The 22,648-nt window shown below is 46.9% G+C and overlaps 1 protein-coding gene across 6 annotated transcripts in view; it reads left to right on the top strand.

The window, feature by feature from the left end:
- Positions 1 to 364: 364 nt before the first annotated feature.
- Positions 365 to 22,648, top strand: part of ADCY6 (adenylate cyclase 6) — a 216,143-nt gene continuing 193,859 nt past the window's right edge. For 3 of the 6 annotated variants that reach the window (XM_040425507.1, XM_040425511.1, XM_040425506.1), the window contains exon 1: positions 764 to 869. In XM_040425507.1, the coding sequence (XP_040281441.1) occupies positions 841 to 869 (29 nt within the window). In that variant the 5' untranslated portion in view covers positions 764 to 840. Of the gene's footprint in view, positions 555 to 763; positions 870 to 927; positions 1,160 to 22,648 lie in introns of those variants that run through there. The other 3 variants (XM_040425512.1, XM_040425510.1, XM_040425509.1) reach the window with 3 other exon arrangements.

Genomic DNA, 22,648 nt, shown 5'->3' with positions numbered 1-22,648 from the left:
TATTTTGTCCAGCATTTTTTTTTTAAATATAATATCCAAAGGAAGCTTGTAATGGAGCCTGTGAACCTGGTGACCCATGAGGTACATGAGGTTCACTCTAGTATCCCTGGCATGGGCACACACATACACACCTATGTTATGGGGACCGAAGTGGTGACCGTGCAGGCTGCTGGGGGTCACAAGAAGTGCACAGGTGACCTGCTGCTGGCCCTTTAAGACAATAACAAGCGCTAGACTCCAGGATTGCGCGCTCCCGTGTGAGGCCTGCACTGCGCATGTGCGGCCCTGAACATAGTGAGAGGAGGGCGAGAGCGCGCACGTCGGCTGGGGATACCGGGGATACCAAGTTGCTTGTAGTGGAACACCTGGGCAGAGGGCGTTTTCCCTGGACAGGAGCAGAGCCGGGAAGTCAGGGTGACAGGGACAAGTGCGGAGAGCGGCGCCCCCCAGAGAACGGCTGCCTGGAGCCATCCGGCAGGGGAGAAGGAGGAATCCCAGCAGGACAGCAACTGCCACCCGACCAGCACCATTCAGTCACCACAGGGAAGCCCCAGGTCAGTGCTGCGTGTCACCTGTAGCCTCTCCGGCCGAAGCCCCTGTCACCTGTGCTGGTGGCCGCTACCTGTGTCCCTGCCCCAGTGCTGTCAGCACCTGTCAGTGGCGGCCGTGCTGCCCCGTGCCCACCGCTGCCCCCAGCATCAGTGCCCGCTCTCCTCCCTCCTGTGTGTCACTCTCTCCTCCCCTCCCTCTCTCTCCTCCGTGTGTCTGGAGCCGCCTGTGCTTTGCGGACCTTCCTCTGGGACAGCAGCGGGATGAGGGGGGGCTGCCCTGCTCCCTGGGATGGTGGGGGCGGACTGCGGGGGTGTGAGGTAGGTCTCCGGGAGAGGATTGCGGAGGTTTGTTGTTGGGTGGGAGCAGCGAGGATTCAGCATTGCAGAAGGGCCAGGCTGTGCGGGAATGTGCAGGAGGCAGGCGCCTCTCCGGGGACCTTCTACCCGCTGGAGGGCAGACTCTGTGACCGCCCTGCCCCTGTGCTGTGGACATCTCCCCTCGGCTGACGTCCTGGGTGCGCTGATCGCTGGGATCTACCGGCGGCTGACTTCCTGGGATCTGCTCTACCTGTGTACGTGCACCTGAGATCTGCATGGAGCCTCCAGGGGTGATGTGACAGGAGATCTGTCATTGGACTTGTACTGCAGCTATGGTGGATGGGCCTTGCACTAGATCCTTTCATTGGTCAGGCTGTAGGCTGATGTGTAGGATTTCCTAGGAGAAAGTTTTGATTTCCTTCACTGATCAGGGCTGTCTTCCTGATGGCAGAAATAGACCACAAGGTCCATCTGTCCTGCCTTTGTATATCCGCTTTATCTTCGGATAGATATATTTTGAAGTTCTCGTCACGCACAGGATAGGCGTTAACTAAGGGACCCCCATCACTTTCCCCCGATCTGATGGAGCAGCAGGTAGGACATGCACCCTGCTGCTCCATTCATTAGTATGGGACTGCCGAGTGCAGCGCTTGCCTATATCTAGCAGTCCCATAGAGAATAAATGGAGCGTCAGGGCGCATGCCCTACCTGCTGCTCCATCAGATTGGGCTAAATTGACCCCTGTTCTCAGGATCGATGAGAGTTTGACCCCCAGCGATCAAAACTTGGCACAACCCCTTTAATTCAGTTACTGTTAATTTTCCTTGTCCCGAGTATCTACGGCTCTGTGTAAAATAGCTTTTCCTGAAGTTGCTTCTCATTAGTGTTGAGCGAACTTGTGTTTTAAGTTCGGCGTCTAAAGTTCGGGTTATCGAAGAATCGCGTTATGGATTCTAAATTCCGTTATGGTCCGTGGTAGCGGAATCCATAACTCGATTCTTCGATAACCCAACGCCGAACCTAAAACACAAGTTCGCTCAACACTACTTCTCATCTTTCTCCTGCTAATTTCAGGTTCCCCCCCCCCCCCTTGATTTCAGTTTCTTATTAGTTTCCTCCGCCAACCTTATGTAAGCCTTTAACATATTTAGAGGTTTTGATCGCATGCGGCCCCCCCGTTATTGCAGAGGGGACAACCAATAGGCAGAGAAGTTGCGCACACTGAGAATGCCCCCAAACAGCGCCTCATATCTCAGCTTCTAGAAGTGTGGAGTGTTGGTTGCAGCTAAAAGCATTTCGTGAGGTTGACTTTAGAGGCTTGGATCTGTGGCGTAAAGTAAATGTTCACTTTTAGTTGTCTTCTAAAATGTTGTAGATGTGATAGACCTGTTGTAAAGCTGCAGCTGTCAGGCATGCTGGGAGTTGTAGTGTTCCCACAGATTGGGGACCTCTGTGTTAGAGAATAGTTAGCTGGAAGTCGCAGTGTTTGCTGGGACGAAGGGATGAGTGGGAGAGTAATGTCAATGCATTGCGAGATGCCTGGCCTGTCAATCAGTGGGGGGGCGTTCAAGATCCGGGGCCCCTTGGTGCTTTCATAATTGCATAAAACTAAAAATGAGTATTACTTGCGTAAGAAAAATATAAGAAAGGTGTAATTTTACTTAGCAGGATCAACCCTGCCAGGTTTTATGACTAGTTTAAAGGGGTTCTCTGAGATTTACATATTGATGACCTGTCTTATATCCTCCCTATCCATGAGTCAGACCCCCGCTGGTCTGATGATGGGCCATCCTGTAAATCCAGGAAAACCGCTTTAGTAGGGTTAGTCCTGCTGACAGATAGTCTTGAGCTCATGCACACGAACATATTTTCTTTCCGTGTCCGTTCTGTTTTTTTTTTTTTTTTTTTGCGGACCATATGTGGAACCATTTATTTCAGTGGGTCCGCAAAAAAAAAAAAAGGAAGTTACTCCATTTCCGTTCAGCAAAAAAGATAGAACATGTCCTATTATTGTCCATATTACGGACAAGGATAGGACTGTTCTTTTAGGGGCCAGCTGTTCCGTTCCGCAAAATACGGAATGCACACGTACGTCATCCATATTTTTTTGCGGACCGCAAAATAGATACAGTCGTGTGCATGAGGCCTTAGGTTAGGTCTACACGACGACATTTGTCGCGCGACAAGGCACAACTACACTGCAACATTTGTCGCACCAATTTTTAGAATGGAGGTCTATGGTGTCGCACTGCGACATACTGCGACGCGACAGTCGCAGAAAAATCCATCTCAAATAGATTTTCTGTCGCAGTTGCGGCATGTTGCATGTTGCAGTGCGACACCATAGACTGCCATTAAAAAAAATTGTCGCGCGACATTGGTGCGACAAATGTCGTCGTGTAGACCTAGCCTTAAAGAGCTTGTCTCAGTTCAGGAAATGGCATTTATCATGTAGAGAAAGTTAATACAAGGCACTTACTAATGTATTGTGATTGTCCATATTGCCTCCTTTGCTGGCTGGATTAATTTTTCCATCACATTATACACTGCTCGTTTCCTTGGTTACGGCCACCGCTCTTGCCCTTGCGTGCCTATGTGCTCTTTCACCGTCCTGGCTACCAGAAAGGCCAGCACTTACATTATGTAAGTGCCTTGTATTAAGTTTCTCTACATATGTCAAAATCGTGGCCTCCAGCTGTTGCAAAACTACAACTTCCATCATGCTCAGACAGCCTACAGCTATCAGGGAATGCTGGGAGTCGTAGTTTTGCAACAGCGGGAGGGCCACGAGGTTGACATCCCTGGTCTACATGATAAATGCCATTTGCTGCAGTTAGACAACCCCTTTAAGGATTCTTTACACAGGCTGACTGTGCAGGCAGTTATCAGAAATGAGGCCTTAGTTCCTGATTACCTGAATCCTGAGCGGAGGTGAGAGCTGCATTTACATGCAGCAATCATCACCACTGTATGGGAAACTGATTTTGGTGTCCGCATCAACAATGATTTCACCTGCTGAACGAGTGTTTACTCATTCATCCAGTGATTGGCGGCACTTATAGACAGGACAGTTGTCAGGGACAGGGATTCCTAGCAACAGTTTTTTCTGGTAAAATGACAGACACGGTTATAGGTCCGTGGGGTCTGGGATGCGTTATTGCACATGATGGAACTGGTACGCCATTTTTTTTTACTCCTATGGTGGAACAGAAAACCGTAAATGAGGGCACTGGTTGGCTATCTCCATTAGTCCCATAGATCTGCAGTACGTATGCTCAACCCATGGGCGGATTGGCCATAGACCCTACAGGCAAATTTCCCAGTGGGCCAATGCCCAGGGACCCACTTAATCACTTCTTGTGGCTGCCAGCATCGCTCTGGATCCCTGCACGGCTGCCACTGCATCTCCCCCTGTTCTGCGGCTCAAAACATCTGGTAACGAGGGGGGGGGGGGGGAGCAGCCAATAGCAGGCCACGATGGGGACAAGCTTCCCTAGTGAAACCCTTTAACCACCTCAGCCCCCAGTGCTTAAACACCCTGAAAGACCAGGCCACTTTTTACACTTCTGACCTACACTACTTTCACCGTTTATTGCTCGGTCATGCAACTTACCACCCAAATGAATTTTACCTCCTTTTCTTCTCACTAATAGAGCTTTCATTTGGTGGTATTTCATTGCTGCTGACATGTTTACTTTTTTTGTTATTAATCGAAATTTAACGATTTTTTTGCAAAAAAATGACATTTTTCACTTTCAGTTGTAAAATTTTGCAAAAAAAACGACATCCATATAGAAATTTTGCTCTAAATTTATAGTTCTACATGTCTTTGATAAAAAAAAAATGTTTGGGTAAGGCCTATTGCACACGACCGTATGGCTTTTTCAGTGTTTTGCGATCCGTTTTAAACGGATCCGTTGTTCCGTTTTTTGTTTCCGTTGTGTTTCCGTTTCCGTTCCGTTTTTCCGTTCCGTTTTTCCGTATGGCAAATACAGTATACAGTTATTTCATAGAAAAAATTGGGCTGGGCATAACATTTTCAATAGATGGATCCGCAAAAAACGGAACGGATACGGAAGACATACGGATGCACTTCCGTATGCATTCCGTTTTTTTGCGGACCCATAGACTTTAATGGAGCCACGGAACGTGATTTGCGGCCAAATATAGGACATGTTCTATGTTAAAACGGAACGGAAAAACGGAAACGGAATGCATACGGAGTACATTCCGTTTTTTTTTGCGGACCCATTGAAATCAATGGCTCCGTATACGGACCGTATACGGACCGCAAAAAACGGCCAGTAAACGGGAAAAAAAAACGGCCGTGTGAAAGAGGCCTAAAAAAAAAATGGTTTGGGTAAAAGTTATAGCGTTTACAAACTATGGTACAAAAATGTGAATTTCCGCTTTTTGAAGCAGCTCTGACTTTCTGAGCACCTGTCATGTTTCCTGAGGTTCTACAATGCCCAGACAGTACAAACACCCCACAAATGACCCCATTTCTGAAAGTACACACCCTAAGGTATTCGCTGATGGGCATAGTGAGTTCATAGAACTTTTTATTTTTTGTCACAAGTTAGCGGAAAATGATGATTTTTTTTTTTTTTTTTTTTTTTCCTTACAAAGTCTCATATTCCACTAACTTGTGACAAAAAATAAAAACTTCTATGAACTCACTATGCCCATCAGCGAATACCTTGGGGTCTCTTCTTTCCAAAATGGGGTCACTTGTGGGGTAGTTATACTGCCCTGGCATTCTAGGGGCCCAAATGTGTGGTAAGGAGTTTGAAATCAAATTCTGTAAAAAATGACCTGTGAAATCCGAAAGGTGCTCTTTGGAATATGGGCCCCTTTGCCCACCTAGGCTGCAAAAAAGTGTCACACATCTGGTATCTCCGTACTCAGGAGAAGGTGGGGAATGTGTTTTGGGGTGTCATTTTATATATACCCATGCTGGGTGAGAGAAATATCTTGGCAAAAGACAACTTTTCCCATTTTTTTATACAAAGTTGGCATTTGACCAAGATATTTCTCTCACCCAGCATGGGTATATGTAAAATGACACCCCAAAACACATTCCCCAACTTCTCCTGAGTACGGCGATACCAGATGTGTGACACTTTTTTGCAGCCTAGGTGGGCAAAGGGGCCCATATTCCAAAGAGCACCTTTCGGATTTCACTCCTCATTTTTTCCTGAATTTGATTTCAAACTCCTTACCACACATTTGGGCCCCTAGAATACCAGGGCAGTATAACTACCCCACAAGTGACCCCATTTTGGAAAGAAGACACCCCAAGGTATTCCGTGAGGGGCATGGCGAGTTCCTAGAATTTTTTATTTTTTGTCACAAGTTAGTGGAAAATGATGATTTTTTTTTTTTTTTTTTTTTTTTCATACAAAGTCTCATATTCCACAAACTTGTGACAAAAAATAAAAACTTCCATGAACTCACTATGCCCATCAGCGAATACCTTGGGGTCTCTTCTTTCCAAAATGGGGTCACTTGTGGGGTAGTTATACTGCCCTGGCATTTTCCAGGGGCCCTAATGTGTGGTAAGTAGGTAAATGACCTGTGAAATCCTAAAGGTGCTCTTTGGAATATGGGCCCCTTTGCCCACCTAGGCTGCAAAAAAGTGTCACACATGTGGTATCGCCGTATTCAGGAGAAGTTGGGGAATGTGTTTTGGGGTGTCATTTTACATATACCCATGCTGGGTGAGAGAAATATCTTGGCAAAAGACAACTTTTCCCATTTTTTTATACAAAGTTGGCATTTGACCAAGATATTTCTCTCACCCAGCATGGGTATATGTAAAATGACACCCCAAAACACATTCCCCAACTTCTCCTGAGTACGGCGATACCAGATGTGTGACACTTTTTTGCAGCCTAGATGCGCAAAGGTGCCCAAATTCCTTTTAGGAGGGCATTTTTAGACATTTGGATACCAGACTTCTTCTCACGCTTTGGGGCCCCTAGAATGCCAGGGCAGTATAAATACCCCACATGTGACCCCATTTTGGAAAGAAGACACCCCAAGGTATTCAATGAGGGGCATGGCGAGTTCATAGAAATTTTTTTTTTTTGGCACAAGTTAGCGGAAATTGATATTTTTAATTTTTTTCTCACAAAGTCTCCCGTTCCGCTAACTTGGGACAAAAATTTCAATCTTTCATGGACTCAATATGCCCCTCACGGAATACCTGGGGGTGTCTTCTTTCCGAAATGGGGTCACATGTGGGGTATTTATACTGCCCTGGCATTCTAGGGGCCCTAAAGCGTGAGAAGAAGTCTGGAATATAAATGTCTAAAAAATTTTACGCATTTGGATTCCGTGAGGGGTATGGTGAGTTCATGTGAGATTTTATTTTTTGACACAAGTTAGTGGAATATGAGACTTTGTAAGAAAAAAAAAATAAAATTCTGCTAAAACTTGGGCCAAAAAAATATCTGAATGGAGCCTTACAGAGAGGGGGGGGATCAATGACAGGGGGGTGATCAATGACAGGGGGGTGATCAATGACAGGGGGGTGATCAGGGAGTCTATATGGGGTGATAACCACAGTCATTGATCACGCCCGTGTAAGGCTTCATTCAGACGTCCGGATGCGTTTTGCGGATCCGATCCATCTATCAGTGCATCCGTAAAAATCATGCGGACATCTGAATGGAGCTTTACAGGGGGGTGATCAATGACAGGGGGGTGATCAATGACAGGGGGGTGATCAGGGAGTCTATATGGGGTGATCACCACAGTCATTGATCATGCCCCTGTAAGGCTTCATTCAGACGTCCGGATGCGTTTTGCGGATCCGATCCATCTATCAGTGCATCCGTAAAAATCATGCGGACATCTGAATGGAGCTTTACAGGGGGGTAATCAATGACAGGGGGGTGATCAGGGAGTCTATATGGGGTGATCACCACAGTCATTGATCATGCCCCTGTAAGGCTTCATTCAGACGTCCGGATGCGTTTTGCGGATCGGATCCATCTATCAGTGCATCCGTAAAAATCATGCGGACATCTGAATGGAGCTTTACAGGGGGGTAATCAATGACAGGGGGGTGATCACCACAGTCATTGATCATGCCCCTGTAAGGCTTCATTCAGACGACCGGATGCGTTTTGCGGATCCGATCCATGTATCAGTGCATCCGTAAAAATCATGCGGACATCTGAATGGAGCTTTACAGGGGGGTGATCAGGGAGTCTATATGGGGTGATCACCACAGTCATTGATCATGCCCCTGTAAGGCTTCATTCAGACGTCCGGATGCGTTTTGCGGATCCGATCCATCTATCAGTGCATCCGTAAAAATCATGCGGACATCTGAATGGAGCTTTACAGGGGGGTAATCAATGACAGGGGGGTAATCAATGACAGGGGGGTGATCAGGGAGTCTATATGGGGTGATCACCACAGTCATTGATCATGCCCCTGTAAGGCTTCATTCAGACGTCCGGATGCGTTTTGCGGATCCGATCCATCTATCAGTGCATCCGTAAAAATCATGCGGACATCTGAATGGAGCTTTACAGGGGGGTAATCAATGACAGGGGGGTGATCACCACAGTCATTGATCATGCCCCTGTAAGGCTTCATTCAGACGACCGGATGCGTTTTGCGGATCCGATCCATGTATCAGTGCATCCGTAAAAATCATGCGGACATCTGAATGGAGCTTTACAGGGGGGTAATCAATGACAGGGGGGTAATCAATGACAGGGGGGTGATCAGGGAGTCTATATGGGGTGATCACCACAGTCATTGATCATGCCCCTGTAAGGCTTCATTCAGACGTCCGGATGCGTTTTGCGGATCCGATCCATCTATCAGTGGATCCGTAAAAATCATGCGGACGTCTGAATGGAGCTTTACAGGGGGTTGATCAATGACAGGGGGGTAATCAATGACAGGGGGGTGATCAGGGAGTCTATATGGGGTGATCAGGGGTGATTAGGGGTGATCAGGGGCTAATAAGGGGTTAATAAGTGATGGGGGGGGGGGTGTAGTGTAGTGTAGTGTAGTGGTGCTTGGTGCTACTTTACTGAGCTACCTGTGTCCTCTGGTGGTCGATCCAAACAAAGGGGACCACCAGAGGACCAGGTAGCAGGTATATTAGACGCTGTTATCAAAACAGCGTCTAATATACCTGTTAGGGGTTAAAAAAAACACATCTCCAGCCTGCCAGCGAACGATCGCCGCTGGCAGGCTGGAGATCAACTCTCTTACCTTCCGTTCCTGTGAGCGCGCGCGCCTGTGTGCGCGCGCGTTCACAGGAAATCTCGCGTCTCGCGAGATGACGCGTATATGCGTGACTGTGCGCAGCGCTGCCACCTCCGGAACGCGATCCTGCGTTAGGCGGTCCGGAGGTGGTTAATGTAGGAGCATCAGGTACCTCTTCACCTGGCCAATGGCTGCAGGTGCCCTCCTGAATTTAATGATATTGCTGTCCTCAGGATGATGATACAGCATTAGGGTCCATTCACACGTCCGTGTGTGTTTTGCGGATCCACGGATTCGTGAATCCGCAAAACATGGACATCGGCAATGTGCGTTTCGCATTTTGCGGACCGCACATCGCCGGCATTCTCGTAGAAAATGCCTTTTCTTGTCCGCAATTGCGGACAAGAATAGGACATGTTCTATTTTTTTCAGGATCGGAATTGCGGACCCGGAAGTGTGGGTCCGCAATTCCGGATCGGGGCCGCTTGACGTGCGGCCCCATAGAAATGTATGGGTCCGCAATTCCGTTCCGCAAAATGCGGAATGGAATTGCGGATGTGTGAATGGAGCCTTATACTGTGAGCGGGCAGCAGTATGTTGTGATGCACTGTGGTATCTGGTTCTGCTAGAGCAGTATATTGTGCTGCACTGTGGTATCTGGTTCTGCTGGGGCAGTGTATTGTGCTGCACTGTGGTGTCTGGTTCTGCTGGGGCAGTGTATTGTGCTGCACTGTGGTGTCTGGTTCTGCTAGAGCACTATATTGTGCTGCACTGTGGTGTCTGGTTCTGCTAGAGCACTATATTGTGCTGCACTGTGGTGTCTGGTTCTGCTAGAGCACTATATTGTGCTGCACTGTGGTATCTGGTTCTGCTAGAGCACTATATTGTGCTGCACTGTGGTATCTGGTTCGGCTAGAGCACTATATTGTCCTGCACTGTGGTATCTGGTTCTGCTAGAGCACTATATTGTCCTGCACTGTGGTATCTGGTTCTGCTAGAGCACTATATTGTGCTGCACTGTGGTATCTGGTTCTGCTAGAGCACTATATTGTGCTGCACTGTGGTATCTGGTTCTGCTAGAGCACTATATTGTCCTGCACTGTGGTATCTGGTTCTGCTAGAGCAGTATATTGTCCTGCACTGTGGTATATGGTTCTGCTAGAGCACTATATTGTGCCGCACTGTGGTGTCTGGTTCTGCTAGAGCAGTATATTATGCTGCACTATGGTATCTGGTTCTGCTAGAGCAGTATATTGTCCTGCACTGTGGTGTCTGGTTCTGCTGGGGCAGTATATTGTGCTGCACTGTGGTGTCTGGTTCTGCTAGAGCACTATATTGTGCTGCACTGTGGTGTCTGGTTCTGCTAGAGCACTATATTGTGCTGCACTGTGGTGTCTGGTTCTGCTAGAGCACTATATTGTGCTGCACTCTGGTGTCTGGTTCTGCTAGAGCACTATATTGTGATGCACTGTGGTGTCTGGTTCTGCTAGAGCACTATATTGTGCTGCACTGTGGTGTCTGGTTCTGCTAGAGCACTATATTGTGCTGCACTGTGGTGTCTGGTTCTGCTAGAGCACTATATTGTGCTGCACTCTGGTGTCTGGTTCTGCTAGAGTACTATATTGTGATGCACTGTGGTGTCTGGTTCTGCTAGAGCACTATATTGTGCTGCACTGTGGTGTCTGGTTCTGCTAGAGCACTATTTTGTGCTGCACTGTGGTATCTGGTTCTGCTAGAGCACTATATTGTGCTGCACTGTGGTGTCTGGTTCTGCTAGAGCACTATATTGTGCTGCACTGTGGTGTCTGGTTCTGCTAGAGCACTATATTGTGCTGCACTGTGGTATCTGGTTCTGCTAGAGCAGTATATTGTCCTGCACTGTGGTGTCTGGTTCTGCTAGAGCACTATATTGTGCTGCACTGTGGTGTCTGGTTCTGCTAGAGCACTATTTTGTCCTGCACTGTGGTATTGCTGGCCCCACCTAATTCTGTTGCCCTGTCTTTTGTCAATTTGGACCCGCCTACAATGAGGCAGATGGCAGACCCTTTTCCCAGCAGTGACTACTAAAGGAGAAATGTGGTATTACATGGTGCCCATTCAGATGAGTGCAATCCAGTCCTCCAAAGAGGGAGCTGCTGTTTACTGGCTGATAGAGGAGGGGGGGGGGAGCACTTAGGATATATGAAGCAGCGTTGTTTGAACGGATCAACCTCTCTAACAGGAGAGGTAGAAGATATTGGCATCTTACAGAACTTCTAGTTTATTGCAAGGCAGGGCACGTACTGCTGGTAAGAGCTGTGGTTTACTTGCCCTATATAATAAGTGACATTTATATTGAGAGGTTCTATGACCGGCATTGGGTGAGATCTTCACTTGGGCGGGTATAGGCTGTTGGCAAAAATCTGTTCAGTGAGTTGTAAAACTATCTCCTTGGGAGTGGCCCCCAGCGATATGTCTATTGGCTGCCCTCATCGTGTATTAGTTCCTTTTTTAAATTTTTTTGAAACTGCGTGGTCTGTGGTAAAACTTTCCATGTATGTGTAATGTGCAGGTGACTTCTGTTGGACAGTTTGCTGTTATACTATCAAATATCATTGTTTAAGCCTTTCTTTTGCTTATTACTTTTTATGCTGTAGTATAACTTTAGCGGTGCTATATGTATTTAAAGTGGACCTTTCACCACCCAACTTCCAAAGGACATCTTAAATGGGTTATACGAGACAAAAAAATGCCCTCTATATGCCCGGCCCCCTCACACTGAATCTACTTACCTGGCTCCCCGCTCCCTGCGACGCTCCTGGTCCCCACACCGCCGCTGCTGCTTCTCCCCTGGTGGAGGGGCAGCCAATAGCAGGTGGTGATGGGAATAAGCCTCTCTAGCGTCACCCGCGATGCTAGGGAGGCTAGTCCCTGTCACCGCCTGCTCCCCCCAGACACCGGATATTTTCATCCACGCACAGGGAGAAGTGGCGGTGCGGGGACCAGGAGCAGCATGGGGAGCCAGGTAAGTAGATTCAGTGTAAGGGGCCCGGGCATATGGGGGACATTTTTTTTGTCTCAGATAACCCCTTTAATGGTATTTCCTCTTTACATGGGTTTGCCAAGTTTTTCAGTTATCCTCTATCTATATGATAGGGGATAACTCGTTGATCGGCGGTGGTCTGGCCACTGGGACCCCCAAAGATCCTGTAGATGGGGAACCCATTCAGCCGTCCTGATAGAGCGGCAGGCCGAGTATGTATCTTGCTGCTCCATTCATTCTTTATTGGAGGGCCAGAAATAGGTGAGCGCTGTACTCGGGTATATCTGGCAGTCCCATAGAGAATGAATAGAGCAGCAGGGTGCGTGCTCGACCTGCCGCTCCATCAGGAAGGGGGTATGGGACGCCTGTTCTCGGGATCAGTTTGGGCCCCAGCAGTTGGACCCCACTGATCAGTTACTTCTCCCCTATCCCCAGGGGGACAACCACATTTTTAGGTTTTTAGTGGCCTTTTTTGGTGTTTCTTGTAGCAAAAATGCCAGCTCTCGATGTTAGCTGAAGGTCTATCGGCAATATAAAATACAAAGCGTTTTTGTTAATAAGGTGTCAAATTTTGTCTTTCTGGCTTCCTTTCAAAACGCAGCATGCTGGAGCTCTTGGAGCCTTTGTTTTCAGGTGTTTTCACATCACCTTCTCTATAGGGGAAAAATGCCATGAAGAAAACACAAGTGGGCAAAAACGTCCAAAAAAAGCTTCACAAAGTATGATAAAAACAAAAAACAAAAACATGCAGTTATTCTGCCATTTTTAAAGCCCCAAAACACTGCCCGTGCAAATTTGTGTATGTAGGGACCCTAAAGAAAAATTTCAAGCATCGTCCTCGCAGAGGGTCACCTGGCTGTACATATATAGCTATCTTCTATCATTCTATCTTGAAAATTGTCTTAACACGCACTGATGTCTGGCCGAGCTACTACTGGGGCTGTGATTATTCAGAGGAGCCAATCTGACAAGACAGAGCTGCAGTGTCAACCCATGAGAAGGAACAGCAGCAGCTTGAGCCTCTATCGACTGTGTATAGGCTCTGATAGACGTGGGTTCTATCGCACAGCTGCCGCTCTATTCTGTCCTGTAAAATAAGAAACACAGAAACTTGGTCAGTGCTGCACCCTCTCCCCTCCACAGCAGTGATTTCTCCGGTCCTTTATTTTGTGTGTCCCGTCCCTCTGCGTCTGTTAGGCTGGGTTCACATCACAGTTTCATTTTCCGTTCTCATCGAACAGAAAAAAGAAAATGGATCCTGTAGAAAATCGGATCCTGAGCATTCGTTATGCACATTTTGCATCTAGTTCAGCCGTTTCCGTCTGAGATCCGTTTTTTTAGACAGAAAAAAAGGACTTATTTTCCATCTAAAAAAAACGTATCTCAGACGGAAATTGCTAAGGCTACTTTCACTTTAGCGTTTTCAATTCCGCTATTGATATATCCGTCATAGGATCTCAATAGCGGAAGAAAACGCTTCAGTTTTGTCCCCATTCATTGTCAATGGGGACAAAACTGAACGAAATGGAATGCACCAAAATGCGTTCCGTTTGGTTGCGCTCCCATCGCGGACGGATTAACGCTGCAAGCAGCGTTTTTCTGTCCGCGATGTGGTGCGGAGCAAGACGGATCCGTCCTGACACACAATGTAAGTCAATGGGGACGTTTTCTCTGACACAATAGAAAACGGATCCGTTCCCCATCGACTTTCAATGGTGTTCATGACGGATCAGTCATGGCTATAGAAGAAATAATACGGATGCATGCGGTTTTATTATTGTAACGGAAGCGTTTTTGCAGATCCATGACAAATCCGCCAAAAACGCTAATGTGAAAGTAGCCTCAAGCGGTTGCAAATTTGCATAATGGATGCTAAAAATGCAGAACGGAAAATGAAGCGGTGATGTGAACCCGGCCTTACTGATGGCGGTATTCGTGACTACCCTGTCTGTACACATTATGGGCAGACTATCTAGGGTCTCCGATGTAAGCAGCAGGGCGGCTCAGTGGTTATATTTTCCTTGTGTCGCGCAGCTGTAGTATTTCCTTGGCTTATGACTGTGCCGCATCTGTATTTCCACACCCAGCGGTGCACTGGAGGTGGCGGTCTACAATGGTGGATGGGGCTATTACACGACATGACTGGCAGATGCTTCATATAACCCGGAATTGCCGGGCAGGAAAATACAGTGTATACTTCATGGTATTTGTGTGGCTGTTGAGCATTTGCTTCCAGGGTTACAAATAAAATGTTATTACACTTCAGGATTTTATGAAATTAGCAAATGGCAGATATTAAGCGCTGGAGTAGGTCGTATTATTGCGCTGTAACGAATGCATGGCTCTGCAGAAGGACATGATTTTCATCTGCATCTTCCCAGAAACTGTAATCAGATAACTTTGTAGCTGATTATGGCATTTGGACTAGACGGCTTGCTTTGATATGAGGAAAATATATGGTTTTCGTGATTGATTTGATTCAGGTTAAACTTATTTTATTTTGTCGGGTGCTGTTTTTTTAAATCTACTGTTGTTCCTATGTACAATTGTCCAACTTGCCGTTGCACCTCACCCTGATACGCACACATACACGTATACTTGCCCTTGCTCTTCTCCTTGTCCCAGCACTGGGGAGTGATGACTGTGCTGCTGCCTCTTCGGCATTGGAGTGGAAGTGCTGGCAGCATGAATCAATATATGCCACCAGCGCTTCAGCTTAATGTGGGTGACATATTCAGATCTCCACCAGAGCATTGAGATCTGTATGTGCCACGGGTTTGTCTAAGCCTGTGTTTTTTAGGGTACTTTCACACCTGCGTTTTTCTTTTCCGGCACTGAGTTCCGTCCTAGGGGCTCTATACCGGAAAATAACTGATCAGGCATATCCCCATGCATTCTGAATGGAGAGTAATCCGTTCAGGATGCATCAGGATGTCTTCAGTTCAGTCTTTTTGACTGATCAGGCAAAAGATAAAACCGCATCATGCTACGGTTTTATCTCCGGCCCAAAAAACTGAAGACTTGCCTGAATGCCGAATCCGGCATTTTTTTCCCATCGGAATCTATTAATGTCGGATCCGGCATTCAAAATACCAGAATGCCAGATCCGTCCTTTAGGTCTGCGCATCCGACCTAAAAAAAGGTGAAAAAAATAAATGCCGGATCCGTTTTGCCGGATGACACCGGAAAAACGGATCCGGCATTTCAATGCATTTTTCTGACTGATCAGGCATTTTTAAGACTGATAAGGATCCTGATCAGTCTTACAAATGCCATCAGTTGGCATACGTTTTGCCGGATCTGGCAGGCAGTTCCGGCGACAGAACTGCTTGCCGGATCACTCTGCCTCAAGTGTGAAAGTAGCCTTAAAGGGGTTGTGCACGAGTTCTAGATGTATTGCTGCATAAGAGCTTAAAGAGGACCTTTCTCCGGTCCTGACGTTACAGTATTAGTACCTGGCAGTGAAGGGCATGATTAGTAGATGTCAGGGTGTTTTTTTATTTTTTTAAATTTGTTTTGTCTTTTACGCGCTGCTCCGTTCCCCCGCTGTGCCCCCTGTTCTGGTTTTTCACATGGTATGTAAATCCATACAGGGAGGAGGAGACGGACATGTTTCTCAAGGGGCGTCTCTTTCTCCCTGGCTGTGAGCTGCCTAATCGCAGCGGAGAGTGTCACAGGGAGAATAAAAGCTCACCTTCTCCCTGGCTGTTCAGACGCTCTCCAGTGCATTTGGGCAGCTCACAGCCAGGAAGAAGGAGACGCCCCTTGAGAAACCCATCCGTCTCCTTCTCCCTGTACCGATGCTACTAATTAGATTAATATAAAAGGGGAGTGGCCTAAGGTTATATTTTGCACCAAAATTGTGCCACAATTCTGGAGTTAAAATTGTGTCTCAAAGCAAGCTAACCAATACTTGGTATACAATTAGGGCCCTTTCACACCAGCAATCTTTCCATCCAGATGTGATGCATCCAGACTGAATTCTGACCCATTCATTTCAATGGGTCTGTGAACATGAGCACAGTTTTTCACACACAATCTCTGTGTTCAGGGAAAATCACAGCATGTTCTTTAGGCTGCATTCACACATCCGTGGTGTGTTGCGGACCCGCAAATTGCGGGTCCGCAACGCACCAGCTCGGCGCCCCCATAGAAATGCCTATTCTTGTCCGCAAGCTGCGGACAAGAATAGGACATGCTCTATCTTTTTGCGGAGCCAAAATCGGGGCCGCGCTCTGCAATTGCGGCTGCAGACAGCACACTGTGCTGTCCGCATCCATTCCGTCCCCATAGAGAATGAATGGGTCCGCACCCATTCCGCAAAATTGCGGAAAGGATGCGGACCCATTTTGCGGACGTGTGAATGGAGCCTTAACGTGGGTTTTACACGCAGTCCTGGCCCCATAGAAGTGAATGGGGCTTGCGTGAAAAACGGAAGGCGTTTGTTCCTTACTGATGGCTGCGAGAAGATGTTGAGTGTTAATCTTCAGACATGCAATCAGGATATAATCCGGACAGAAAAACCGCACACGCTGAACGCACTTGCAGACAAAACTGATTGACCGTCAGCTTTTCCTGAACAGATCCTGACACAATCTGTATCGCTTGTGTGAAAGAGGCCTAGAGAGAAGTGTCTGTCCCTGCACCACATGTATCATCCAGCCGGACCCCCTGTGATAAATCTGGGCCAGATCTACACAGCCTGAGTTTACATCAACTAAAGGATTGGTAAATGTTGTGGAAATGCACCATAAAAATGACATAAAAGTGCAGGTGCTAAAAAAATAGTTTGCGCTTATTCCGCTTATCTGCAGCACTCGTCCACTTCAAGCTTCGGTTTCTTTATTTCACCATAAGGCAGCAAACGTTTCGCTATGTTTGCTGCTTTATGGGGAAATAAAATAACCAAAGCTTGAAGTGGACGAGTGCTGCAGATATTGCTGGGATCCGGAGCCAGGATCTAACACTGCGTGTACCAGGATACCTTGAATCATTATTAGGTACCCGAGTACTGGTAGCTATTATTCACCCTAATGACGGCTTTGGAGTGCTGCTTTCTTTCTATTTTTTTGCTTGTAGCTGTAGTCACTTTAAAGGCTTCAGCATTTGTGAAGTAAAAAGAAAAAATCTGCCAAAAAGGGGAAAAAGAATGCAGCGCAAAATGCTGTGTGTGACCTTAGCCTAAGGGAGTCTGGATTGCTTCCTAATGATCGAATACAATGTGGTTTCTGGAATATTCCCATATCAAACCCTAGACTGGATTGTACAGTTGTTTCAGATGTTTTGCTGTTGGGTGAATGAAGTGGCAGATAACGGCAGTTACTCAGTTTGGCCACCTGAGACCGAAAAATGAAAGTACCGAAAGATGCGGAAAGTACTGCAAAGAACAGTGAAAATGTTTTATCCCTCATCTCTGTCTACCACCCTACCCGTGCTCTACGCTCTGCAAACGATTTACGACTGACATCCACCATAATCACCCCTGGCTTCAAGACTTCTCCCGAGCTGCACCAGTTCTCTGGAATGCCCTACACCAGTGAAGTCGAACCTTTTAGAGACCGAGTGCCCAAACTGCAACCCAAAACCCACTTATTTATTGCAAAGTGCCAACACAGCAATTTAACCAGAATACTACAGTCCTATAGTATATATTCCATGTACTTTATCACTTATCTGTAATAGCTGCCTACATTCAGTGCGCTGCCTGTGCTGTCCATAGTGCGCTGCCTGCGCTGATGAATTCCATTAGAAGTCTAAGGCATATTGATACACTGTAGAGTTTTTCCAGGGGCGGGTGCCCACAGAGAGGGCTTGGAGTGCCGCCTCTGGCACCCGTGCCATAGGTTCGCCACCACTGCCCTACACAGTTTTAGGCGCTCCCTTTTTAGGGTGGCCTCTCACATTCCCTGATGTAACTCCTCTCCATATACATACCTCCTGATCTTCCACCAAACTCTCCACTCCAAACATACACCCAGAAGCACCGCAGATATCGGCTGGTGACTGGCTCATGCAGCTTTAGATTTACTCCCCTATTTTCCCAAGATGGCTGGACCATTGTACAAAACAAGCACTTCTACCTTTTGTCTCCCCCCTGTCTCCTCATAGATCGTAAGCTCTTGTGAGCAGGGCCCTCATTCCTCTTGTTTTATGGTAATTGTTGACTTGTCTGTTGCTATGTTATTTATGATTGTTTGTACATGAACCCCTGAACTGTAAAGCACTGCGGAATATGTTGGCGCTATATAAATATTATCATTATATATTTTTCTCATAAGGCTTCATGCACACAGCCATGTCCGTATTTTGATCCGCAAAATACAGATACCTTTCGTGTGCACTCCTATCAATTAGAAAGGGCTGTTCTTATCCACAGTGCGGACTAGAGTAGGACATGTTCAATAGTTTGTGAAACGGCCACACGAATCCTCCATAAATACGGGTGTGTGCATGGCCCCATGGAAATGTATGGGTCCATGTGCCATCCTCAAAAATTGCGGATAGCACATGGATAAAAATTTTGGTCCTGGGGCCTAAAGCTGAGTTGAAACCAAAACTGCTGCTGTTAGGCTACGTTCACATCTGCGTTTTCCTTTTCGGTATTGATATCCGTCATAGGGTCTCCTCAATGGGGACAAAACTGAACGGAACGGAGTGCACCAGAATGTATTCCGTTTCTTTCCCATGACGCACAAAAAAGCGCTGCCAGCAGCGTTTTTCAGTGCGTCATGGGATACTGATCAAGACGGATCCGTCATGAAACACAATGTAAGGCAATGGTGCCAGATCCGTTTTCTTGGACACAAAAGAAAACTGATCTGACGGCCATTGACTTACAGCGGTTTTAGTGCCGGATCCGTCTCTGCTCTTTTAGAGATAATACAATCGCATCCGTTCACAACAGATGCAGACGGTTGTATTATCATGACGGATCCAGCAAAATCGCTGATGTGAAAGTAGCCATACTGCTCTGGCAGTACCACACATAAAAGTGTGTGCCATTCCTCACCAGTCTTCGTGCCTACCTGGCAATTTCTCTGCTACTACACAATGCACGTTCTGTGGTAGGAGGACCTACAGTGGTGCTTGTCCTGGAGTCAGCATGGTCATACTGCTTGTTATGTAAGATTGGAATATTTAGGGTAATCCATAAATTCCCAGAGATTAACTGAAATGTATACCATGATTAGCCGCCACTGTTCAAATGGGATTAGTTTTATTTGAGTGAAGCTTTCATAACAGGAGAGGACATTCCCGCTAGTATTTGTCAAGTATCGTGTGCACAGGAGGCTGACCCGGGATAAAGTTTGCCTTTATCTAATGCGCTTTGTTTTCTCATTGTACATTTAAGGGTTAATTTCCAGTTTCAGACAGCTGTGATATGGTGACATCAGAGCGTTTGTAACCTGAACGTAACACACAGGCCCCACACTGTGCCACTGAACTTGGAGCACCATAGAGATCGTTTGGGGATCTAAAATCAAGGGCCAAAGGCAGTCCTATAGTACAGCCTCCAGAAACCATCACTCTAGAGCAGGCATGCTCAACCTGCTGCGGCCCTCCAGCTGTTGCAAGACTACAACTCCCAGCATTCCCGAACAGCCTACAACTATCAGCCTACAGCAGGGCATTGTGGGAGTTGTAGTTTTACAACAGCTGGAGGGCCGCCGGTTGAGCATGCCTGCTCTAGAGGGCTTAGTAAATGATGTTTGTGTTCATATTGGTGTTTTAGGTTTTCCAGTTTGTTAAAATGTCGTCTATCCTAGATTTTTGTCTAAATTGTATCAGTGCATTTGTATGGAATGCAGTTGTCATGCTACAAATTGTGTCTGCCAGGAGACTGTGCCCAGTTTTAGAGGGGTTCCTCCGTTCTTCAGCAACGCAGGCCCGGACTTCTGGGTGGTGCTGGGGAACATGACTGGCAGCGCAGGTCAGCGTCGCTGGAAAGCTGTAATTCCCTCTGTGCCTGTGTGTGCACGCTCCCATACTGTGGCAGATCCATAGGACATATGGGGATGGGAGCTAATGCACATGCATGGGAGACTATGCGCATGCGCTCCCGCTATCTCGGCCACCAGAAAGGGTGGCATTGTTTCTTTTCAGAGCGCAAGCGCAGCCGCCACTGATGTAACCCCTAGAGACGAGCAGTGTATAAAGACAGGGAAAATTATGAGAAAAAAACATCAGGAGGCATTATTATAACATAGAGTATATTGGTAAGTTACTTGTATTAGGTTAGCACACCTCATGTCACTTCATGAGATTAGACAACCCCTTTAAGTACTCTTCCAGACCTCCTCCCCTCACTGGGCCACCCCCCCCCCCCACCCACCTCTTTTGGAGGGTATGCGCCTGACCTTACATAAGCTCCTGAGCGTTTCGTTGCATGGCGTTTCAGTGGCTGTGTACACTTTTGAAAACCACATTTCTTTCTAATATGAAAAATTAGCATCTTTGCAGTAGGTCTTAAAGGGGTTGGCTAAATTACAACAGCATTTTTCAATATGATGTATCCTTCATGCAAGCATACATTATTTGTGCCGTCCCTCAGCTGTCATCATCCGCGTCCATGGACTGCAATATTGTGGGAGTGACATGGCTGTTTCCTCTGTCTGTCTGCGGGCACCTGCCTGCGCAGGCACTGAATGACAAATGGAAGCGTCTGGTACATGCGCAGATACAGGGGATTCTGCTGCCTGAATCTGCTCATCCCCTGGACACGACCTCTTGCCTTTTGAGAAATGCAATGGGAAATTGGCAAACCCTTTTAACGTAAAGGGGTATTTCATTACATTAAGGTATCCCCTATTTACAGGATAGGGGATGACTATTAGATAGGGGGAGGACCACCACTGATTACAAGAACGGGGTCCCTGTACCCCCTGCAGTCCACTGAAATGAACAGAGCGGCTGATCAGGCATGTGTGCTGCCGCTTCATTCATTTCTATGGGAGTTCTGGAGATAGTGAAGTGCTGTACTTGCTGTCTCCAGACCTCCCATAGAAATGAATGGCGTGGCCACATGCATGCTAGACCGGCCTCTCCGTTCATTTCAGCTGGCTACAGGGCCCTGTTTTTGCGATCTGTGGGGGGTCCCAGCGGTAGGACCCCCAACCATCTAATAGTTATCCCCTATCCTATGGATAAGGAATAACTTAATGTAACCCCCCTTTAAAATTTCCTATTGTTTTTGTTTCTACAGCTCCTAGAGACTGTGTCTCCATGGTAACAGCCAGCAAACCAGTTCTCTGCAGTGTAATGCTGGAGTCTTGCATACTTATACTTTCTTCCATTTGTCACCCACCTTGTGCTGACGTACATTTGTTAGGTTACCCCGAAGTAGAGGACAGATAAAAGAGAATATGACTTCAGGCTCAGACTACACAGTTTGTTTGTTGTCTGTTACCATGGAGACACAGGCTGCATTGGAGCCGTAGAAGCAAAACTATTTTCAATTACCATCTATTGCAAAGCTGCTTCTTTTTTCATTTAATAGACATTGAGTGATTAATATATCTTGTGAAGTTGACCATGGCCTTCAAAGGGCTCTTTGTTTCCAACTAGCGATGTCTATTTTGAAGACCATTGGACTGAGTATTTTGGTCTCCTAGTCATCCACCTGCTTTTAAGCACACATAGACAATTCCCTGCTCTTCCCTCTTTCCATGTCTGTCAATCTGGCTTGGGTTACAAGTCTAGTGTCCTCTACTGTCAGTTGCTAGTACTGCGGACATGTACAGTACATAGGACGTACATGCTCAGACCTCATGCTGTACATTTCAGAATTCATGGCGATTAAATGACTCTTTGACTGAAGCTTGTTAGGACCTAATCTCCGCAATACACTTTGTTCTGTTGTGTTCCCGGAGACAAGATGTCCAGGCATGTGTCCAGACATGGTCTGGTGTTTCGTGTCTTGTGATCAGCGAGTCCTGCTGTGATAATTTTTGCCCTCTCTTAAAGTACAAACATCTGTAGGAGTTTTCTTTTCTAGCTATTACTTCCATCACCTGGTTTTCTGGAATACAGAGGAAAAACATGACTAATGAACTGTTATCCTGTGATATGTATATGGGGGAGTAGCTAGTTTGATGGCCCTTTTTTGCCGGACCTTCCTGAGAAGTAAAACAGGTCCTGTTTGATAAAGACATTGCATTGGGTTTCTAGGTTCAGGATCTCTCCGCTGTGTGCTTTCATAGCAGTGCTGCTAGAGGAGAACACCTCTGTACATTGGTGCTTCCATATTCTACCATGTGTATGAGGTCTAAATCTTATGGGGCCATTACAGCAGGAGAGAACGGTGGTATTTGACATGTAGACGTTATGCTGCCTTCTGCCATGTTTATTGTCCCGCACATGGGGGAGATCAGCCTCTGCCAGATGGACATGTTTAAATCCTAGAGGAGGGAGTCAGGACCCCCGCTGATCAGCTGTTTAAGAGGGCACCAGCGCTTCTGTGAGTGCCGCGGCCTTCTCGCCACTCACCAAGCTCAGCGCCGTACATTGTATAACGGCTGTGTTT

The sequence above is a fragment of the Bufo bufo genome, chromosome 3 (genome assembly GCF_905171765.1).
Source record: "Bufo bufo chromosome 3, aBufBuf1.1, whole genome shotgun sequence".
NCBI classification, from domain to species: Eukaryota; Metazoa; Chordata; class Amphibia; order Anura; family Bufonidae; genus Bufo; species Bufo bufo.
This window is presented reverse-complemented; position numbering and strand designations above follow the sequence as displayed.